This window comes from Otolemur garnettii, unplaced genomic scaffold, assembly GCF_000181295.1.
Source record: "Otolemur garnettii isolate 467f Iridium unplaced genomic scaffold, OtoGar3 scaffold00115, whole genome shotgun sequence".
Classification (NCBI taxonomy): Eukaryota; Metazoa; Chordata; class Mammalia; order Primates; family Galagidae; genus Otolemur; species Otolemur garnettii.
In genome coordinates this window covers 3,105,164-3,112,949 of record NW_003852510.1, presented here as the reverse complement: position 1 = coordinate 3,112,949, position 7,786 = coordinate 3,105,164, and the positions used below count along the sequence as shown (strand labels likewise).

Genomic DNA, 7,786 nt, shown 5'->3' with positions numbered 1-7,786 from the left:
AGAGTCTTAGTATGTCACTCTCAGTAGAGTGCTTTGGCGTCATAGCTCTCAGCAACCTCAAACTCTTGAGCTTTAGTGATTCTCTTGCCTCAGCCTCCCAAGTAGCTGGAAGTGCAGGTGCCCACCACAATGCCTGGCTATTTTTTGGTTGTAGTTGTCATTGTTTCGCAGGCCTGGGTTGCATTCAAATCCGCCAGATGTGGTGTATGTGGCTGGTGCCCTAGCCGTTGAGCTACAGGCACCGAGCCTAGTTTGTCTTCTTACTGCTTTGTAGGCGTTTCTTTTGTTGGTTATCTTATTACTTTGTATTTGCTGAATGGAACTTTCCTTCACCCATATTTTTTCACCTTTCATTCCTTTACCAGACTCCATGCTTTTTAAGCCTGTTATTTGCTCATGCCATTCCTTTTTCATTCCTTTTTTATATATTGTAACTTTAAATAGGTTTGTCTTTGCTTGTTAAAGTAGTACCATTCTTCTAGTCATTATTTCATTTGTTAATTTGTTCAACAAACATCCCAGTTTGTTCCTCCTGGTCTCTGTCTTCTTGTGCTTCAGAGAGTCAATGAAATGCTGCTTTTCTGCATGAGGCCCTTCCTGACCCCATCAATTGGAAGGAATAGTCTTGATGCCCATGATATGCTTTTACATTTATAAATGTTTCCATGTTTTTACTCTTTTTAAGGTAGATTATAAACTCCTTGAAGCAGGCACTGCTACTTATATATGGAAATAAGTATAGTGGGATGTCAGATGTATCAGAAGGTATTACTTATTTTGGCCAGCTGTTTAAAACTTTTCTCTTAATAATAATCAATTGGGAGTCTCTGTTATACACTGAGTGATTTACTTGGATTATCTCATTTAATACTTAACACATTCCTCTTTTCATCCTCATTTTACATATTTGAAAACTGAGGTTTAGAAAGGCCTGAAGACACATAAAGTACACAACTAAGATTTGAACTCTTAATTCTTATATTAAAGCTTGTGCTTTGTTATTATGCACATCATGCCATGGTGTTTGGTTTTAAAATTATCTGTAATGTAACCTTGACCCTTTGTGGGTTTTTTTTGTTTTGTTTTGTTTTGTTTAATCAGAGACCCATCTATCTTGGATAGCTTAGATTTGAATGAAGATGAACGAGAAGTACTCATTAACAATATTAATAGGCGCTTGACCCCACAAGCTGTCAAAATTCGAGCAGGTAAATGACTTTTACACTATTTTTCATGCATCAAAAAAGCCATTAAACCAGGTGCAGTGGTGTGCACCTGTAGTCCGAACTACACAGGAGGCAGGTATGGGAGGATTGCTTGAGTCCAAGAATACTGAGACCAGCCTGAGCAATAAATATTGTGTCCTTCCTGGCTGCGGCTCCAAAGAATGAGGGGAGGAGATGTCAGATTATAAGATTTAACCAAAGGATATGATGCTGCATCAATGTCTGTAAATTTATCTTAATGCTTATTTTGTTTTCATAATAAAACTTGGTTTGGTGGCCATAGCACAGTGGTTACAGTGCCAGCCACATACATCAAGGGTGGCAGGTTCAAACCCAGCCCAGGCCAGCTAGACAGTAATGACAGCTGCAACAAAAAAAAAATAGCCAGGCGTTGTGGCAGGCGCCTATAGTTCCAGCTACTTGGGAGACTGAGGGAAGAGAATCACTTAAGCCTAAGAGTTTGAGGTTGCTGTGAGCCAGGATGCCACAGCACTCTACCAAGGGGTGACATAGTGAGACTTTGTCTCAAAAATAAATAAATAAATAGAAAAACTTAAGAAATTATTTTTGCTTCTACTTAATCATAAAATAAATATTGACACCATAGAAACAGTCATATGAGTTCATCTAACCTTTTTTTTGTTGTTGAGACAAAGTCTCACTTTGTTGGCCTGGCTAAGTGCCATGGCTCACAGCAACCTCAATCTCTTGGTCTCAAGTGATCCCCTTGCCTTACCCTCCCAAGTAGCTGGGACTATAGGCACCCACCACATCCCCCAGCTATTTTTTTCTATTTTTAGTAGAGATGGGGTCTTGCTCAGCCTGGGCTCAAGCTCCTGAGCTTAAGCAATCCACCTGCCTTAGCGTCCAAGAGTGCTAGGATTATAGGAGTGAGCCACTGCACCCAGCTAGTCTTAAATTAGCCCTTTTTTCTCAGAATTCTTTTTTATTTATTTTATTTTATTTTATTTTAACTTTTAGCTCTTTTTTTAAAATGGCAGTTTGGGCTGAGTACGGTGGCTCAGTCCTATAATCCCAATACCTTGGAAGGATAATGCATAAGAATCACTTGAAGCCAAGAGTTCAAGACTAGCCAGGGCAACAGAACAAGACCTCATCTCTGCAATAAAATGTTCCTTCCGTGCAGAACATAGGAATCTTTCTCCATTTCTTTGGTGGCTGAATAAATTTAACATAATCCAGTCCCCTCTTGATGAACATAACGCTACAAATTAGCACCCTTATATATATATATACTTACCCATTTACACAAGTTTCTTTAAGAAAAATTTCTAAAAGTAAAATTGCTGGACCAAAGGTTATGCAGTTTCTAAATTGTTCTAGACAAGTGGGATACAGTTATTGTGCACCACACTTTTCCTTGTCTCTGTCTTACAAATAAGGAAATTCCATACAGAGAGGTTGGAGTCAGGGTTTTCACCTAAGCATACCAAAATTTATGGTGTTTGTTAAACTTCTCTGTCTTTTATAGATTCATTTTTAGGTGGCTTGATTTGGATGAGACAACAACAGTTTTTAATCAAATCTGGGATTTTCTAATTGAAAGAGTAACAAAGTGTTTGGTATTTTTTGAGACAGAGTCTCACTTTGTCACCATGGGTAGAGTGCTGTCGTATCATAGCTCACAGCAGCCTACAACTCTTGGGCTCAAGCGATTCTCTTTGCTCAGCCTCCCTAGTAGCTGAGACTACAGGTTCCCACCACAATGCCCAGCTATTTTTAAAGATGGAGTTTTGCACTTGCTCAGGCTGGTCTCGAACCCATGAACTCAAATAGTTCACCTGCCTCAGCCTCCCAGAGTGCTAGGATTACAGGCGTGAACCACTGCACCCAACCACAAAAGTTTTTATAAGTAGGGGCGGCATCTGTGGCTCAAAAGGGTAGGACCCCAGCCCCATATGCCAGAGGTTGCAAATTCAAACCCAGCCCTGGCCAAAAAAAAAAAAAAAGTGTATCTGCTGCTAGTATTCTTTTAAACTTTTAAATATTCTTTGCATTTTTTTGGTATCAACTTTTGGATTTTTTACTTTTAGATATTGAAGTGGCTTGTTATGGTTATGAAGGCATTGATGCTGTAAAAGAAGCCCTAAGAGCAGGTTTGAATTGTTCTACGGAAACCATGCCCATCAAAGTGAGTGTTCAGTTTTCTCTTTCCTTCTGAAGTATCTACCTGAACCAAATCAGATCTTTAATCTTTATTTTGCCTTTTTTTTAAATTTCAGATTAATATGAGGTACAAACGATTAGGTTATATTTGCATTTGTTAGGTAAAATCCCCGTCATAGTTGTGTGCTGCACCTAGGAGATGTACCATCTATATACCCTTACATTGTGCCCATTAGGTGGGAGCACACCCATCCCACCTTCCTCCCCCCCCAACTCAAATTGTGTTTTTCTTTTGTATGGGCGTGTATTAGATCGTCTGCTGGCTTCAGGTTAGTATTGAGTACATTGGATGCTTCTCCATTCTTGTGATACTTTACTAAGAAGAATGTGTTTCGGCTCATCTAGGTTAATACGAAAGATGTAAAGTCTCCGTCTTTTTTATGGCTGAATAGTATTCTGTGGTGTATGTATACTATACTTTATTAATTCATTCATGGGTTGATGGGCACTTAGGTTGTTTCGACATCCTGGCAGTTGTAAATGGAGCTGCTGTAAACCATCTAATGCAAATGTTATTTTGATAAAATGATAGTTTTTTCTTCTGGGTAAATGCTTAATCATGGGATTACAGGGTCAAATAGAAGATCTATTTTGAGTTCTTTGAAGAGTCTCTGTACTTTCCAAAAAGGCTGTATTAGTTTGCAGTCTCAATGACTTTTTTTTTTTTTTTTTTTTTGGCCGGGGCTGGGTTTGAACCTGCCACCTCCGGCATATGGGGCCGGCACCCTAGTCCTTTGAGCCACAGGTACCACCCCAGTCTCGTTGACTTTTATATTTAATCATGTTTTATAACAAGAGTGTTTTTTGCTCCTAAAATTGAGCATTGGTTCTTAATGGTATTTCTGGGGGGTGTTTATGATTTATGTTTAGGTTTTCATTTCTACAGCTGTTGTCACAGTGGGTGTCACTGACTACTGTTCTATTTTCAGAGGGTCAGCATTGCTGAACCTCCCTTACAGTAAAGAGTTGCTGTACCCAAAATACATACAGCACTTGGAAAAGGATAACATTCTCTCATTTGTATACACACACAACTTTGATGAGTTTTGATCTGAGTCTTTCATTAGTGATAAACTAGATGGTTGTTATTTAGAATCTCTTAGAAGAATTTTTTCCATCAATTTAGTTAACAAGGCTCGGCGCCTATAGCTCAACCGGCTAAGGCGCCAGCCACGTACACCTAAGGTGGCGGGTTCGAATCCCCAGCCCGGACCCGCCAAACAACAATGACGGCTGCAACCAAAAAATAGCCGGGCGTTGTGGCGGGCGCCTGTGGTCCCAGCTACTTGGGAGGTGGAGGCAGGAGACTCGCTTGAGCCCAGGAGTTGGAGGTTGCTGTGAGCTGAATGCCACGGCACGCTACCCAGGGGGAGAGCTTGAGGCTCTGTCTCAAAAAAAAAAAAAAAAAATTTAGTTAACAAATTATCCATTATGCTGATAACTATAGTTAGTTTAGCACCAAAGACATGTAGAAGTCATAATTCTTCATATTCAGTATTGTAATAGACTATTTATACTACTGGATTAGATAACTATCAATTAGCTTTTGCTACATTAGCAAACAGCCTCAAATTGCTGACCTAGGAGTTAAGTTTTTGGGATGGTTGTTAATGCAGCAGATTAGAAAAATAATTCTCAAACATTATAATAGTTATATATTCTTTTTTTTTTTTTTTTTTTTTTTTTTTTGAGACAGAGCCTCAAGCTGTCCCCCTGGGTAGAGTGCCGTGGCATTACAGCTCACAGCAACCTCCAACTCCTGGGCTCAAGCGAGTCTCTTGCCTCCGCCTCCCAAGTAGCTGGGACCACAGGCGCCCGCCACAACACCCGGCTATTTTTTGGTTGCAGCCGTCATTGTTGTTTGGCGGGTCCGGGCTGGGGATTCGAACCCACCACCTTAGGTGTACATGGCTGGCGCCTTAGCCAGTTGAGCTATAAGCTCCAAGCCATAGTTATATATTCTATAGGTATGTTCATAATTGAATTTTTGTCTTCTCTTCTAGATTAATCTAATAGCTCCTCCTAGGTATGTGATGACTACAACAACTCTGGAGAGAACAGAAGGCCTTTCTGTTCTCAATCAAGCTATGGCCGTTATCAAAGAAAAGATTGAGGAAAAGAGGGGTGTGTTCAATGTTCAAATGGAGGTGAGATAAATAGTCTCATTTTTACTTTGTTCTTAAAGTTTTTAAGAAACTTTAGTCATGGGGGGTGGATGGGTGGAGGGAGGGTGATTGGAGGGATCACCTCTATGGTTTATGTTTCAAGGGTACAAGTGAATCTTTCTAAAAAGTAGAATATAAACATCTTAACTCAATAACTAAGAAAATGACATAAAGGCTATGTTAACCAGTTTGATGAAAATATTTCAAATTGTATATGAAAACACCACACTGTACCCATGTACACAGCTAACATTTAATTAAAAAAAAAACTTAAGTCATCTAAGTGATTTGTATTCAAAAGTACTGACTGATCACTGCCTTTTAAAACATCAGATACATTTAGGATTACAAATCTGCTTGGCATAAAATAATCATTGACTTATCGTGTAGATAAGAGTTGGCACTAGAATGTCATCCTGTGGAATGGTTATTCAGGCCCATGGTCACTGGATGGTGTTGGGGTCTTTTGTGTTTTCTCCCCCCTCCAGAGGAAATGTAGACAGTAAAAAGGAAAAAATTATTTTTATCATAATTGTAATGTGGAATGCCTAAAATTTGACCTCAGAATTAGAAACAAGTAGTTGGTTGTCTTTTCTTTATCTTAACCAGAACAAAACCTCATCTATATATAGGTCCTTCTGTGGAAAAGAGTAGTAATTTATTTTAAGCCCAGAAGATATGTTTTTTTACCAGGTATCTATTTGTGATCTTAAAAGATATAGCCACTGCTAATAGTGTATACATTGTAATTTTTACCTGATAAAGGTGACAGAAAATTATTTTTCATTTTAATACATAACATCTTCCTGTACTCTTGTTCTTGTATGTTTCTTCTATTGCTTATCTAATGGATTTGTCAGTGATAAGTCAGCACTCAAAAGTGAACAGATACAGCACAGTTGTTAGAATTAAAAGTGTTTCTTTTAAGCTTTAAAATTAAAATACTAGGAAAAAAATTAATACTAGGCATGATTGAAATACTAGGTACGTATTGAAATTGAATTTGTATTACAATATAACTACTTTGCTTTGAAATTATGCCTCTGTTTCCATAGCCCAAAGTGGTCACAGATACAGATGAGACTGAACTTGCCAGGCAGCTGGAGAGGCTTGAAAGAGAAAATGCTGAAGTAGATGGAGATGATGATGCAGAAGAAATGGAAGCCAAAGCCGAAGATTAACCTTGTGGGAAACAGAGTCCAATTTAAGGAACACAGAGCAGCCCCTTCTGGCTGAAAACCCTAGACTTGAAAGTTTTCCAGTATTGAAAACTTCAAAGCTAAATATTTTTTATTTCCAAGTATTTAAATCCTTTAACAGACCAGAACATGAAATGCTCTCTGAAACGTCAGCTGTTTTCACACAGTAGCTCCAACACATTGAACAATTTTTAAGAGAGTGGCCTAATTTCACTAGAGGCAAATCTTTAAGAGCAGTCCTAAAATTGGGCTTGTGATTTCCATTTCTGATGTCTCCAGATTGACACCCCTTTGTAGTTCAGTGCCTCTATGAGATTCATCAGGGGCACCCAAAGCAAACAGTCCCAATCTTTCTATATAAACTGTACTCAAGCAAATATCAAATAAATTTCTGGGATATTTAACTATAGGCTTCTTCCTTCTCGTCACCAGTTAAAAAAGCTTTCTGAATACTAATGACCCTAATTCTATTACCTGTATTTTAGTCTTTAAGGGGAGGTGAATAAAGGATCTCTACAATAGATCCTTTCAAAAGGAGAGTTTAGAAAGAAAAATAGTTTAGGAAAGTAATTTTATCTTTAGCCACAGTGAAAGCTGGCCCTTAGGGAGGGCAAAGCCTTAAAATGCAATTAAAGAATTAGATTGTTGGTGTGCCTTTTAACCTATTTGAGACTGAAAGATACCACTTCTTTGATTTAGATATTTTTAGTATCACCCAACTTGAGATTTTTTCTTTTTTTCCCATCAAAATATTCACTAAGTGCCACTTAGAGCTTCAGTTCTCTTTACAATAGAACAGGGTTCTATTTGGACACAGCTATAGTAGTGTTTTTTTCTTTTTTTTTTTTTAACATATTCCCATAATTTTTATCTTCAAGAATTAGTTATTTTATACATAATAAGTTTATAGGTAACACATTTGAAGTTACAGATGCAGTAGTCAAGTATGGAAGTCTTACTACTTTGCACTGGTTTTCATACTCTTACGATACTTGAGGTACCAGTTATA

At 38.2% G+C, this 7,786-nt stretch overlaps 1 protein-coding gene across 2 annotated transcripts in view; it reads left to right on the top strand.

The window, feature by feature from the left end:
• EIF2S1 (eukaryotic translation initiation factor 2 subunit alpha) overlaps positions 1–7,181 on the top strand; it is a 25,800-nt gene extending 18,619 nt beyond the window's left edge. For both annotated transcript variants that reach the window (XM_003797383.2, XM_023517632.1), the window contains 4 exons: positions 1,102–1,208; positions 3,281–3,378; positions 5,417–5,560; positions 6,634–7,181. In XM_003797383.2, coding sequence (XP_003797431.1) covers positions 1,102–1,208; positions 3,281–3,378; positions 5,417–5,560; positions 6,634–6,759 — 475 coding nt within the window. In that variant the 3' untranslated portion in view covers positions 6,760–7,181. The remainder of the gene's footprint in view (positions 1–1,101; positions 1,209–3,280; positions 3,379–5,416; positions 5,561–6,633) is intronic.
• The last annotated feature ends 605 nt before the right edge of the window (positions 7,182–7,786 follow it).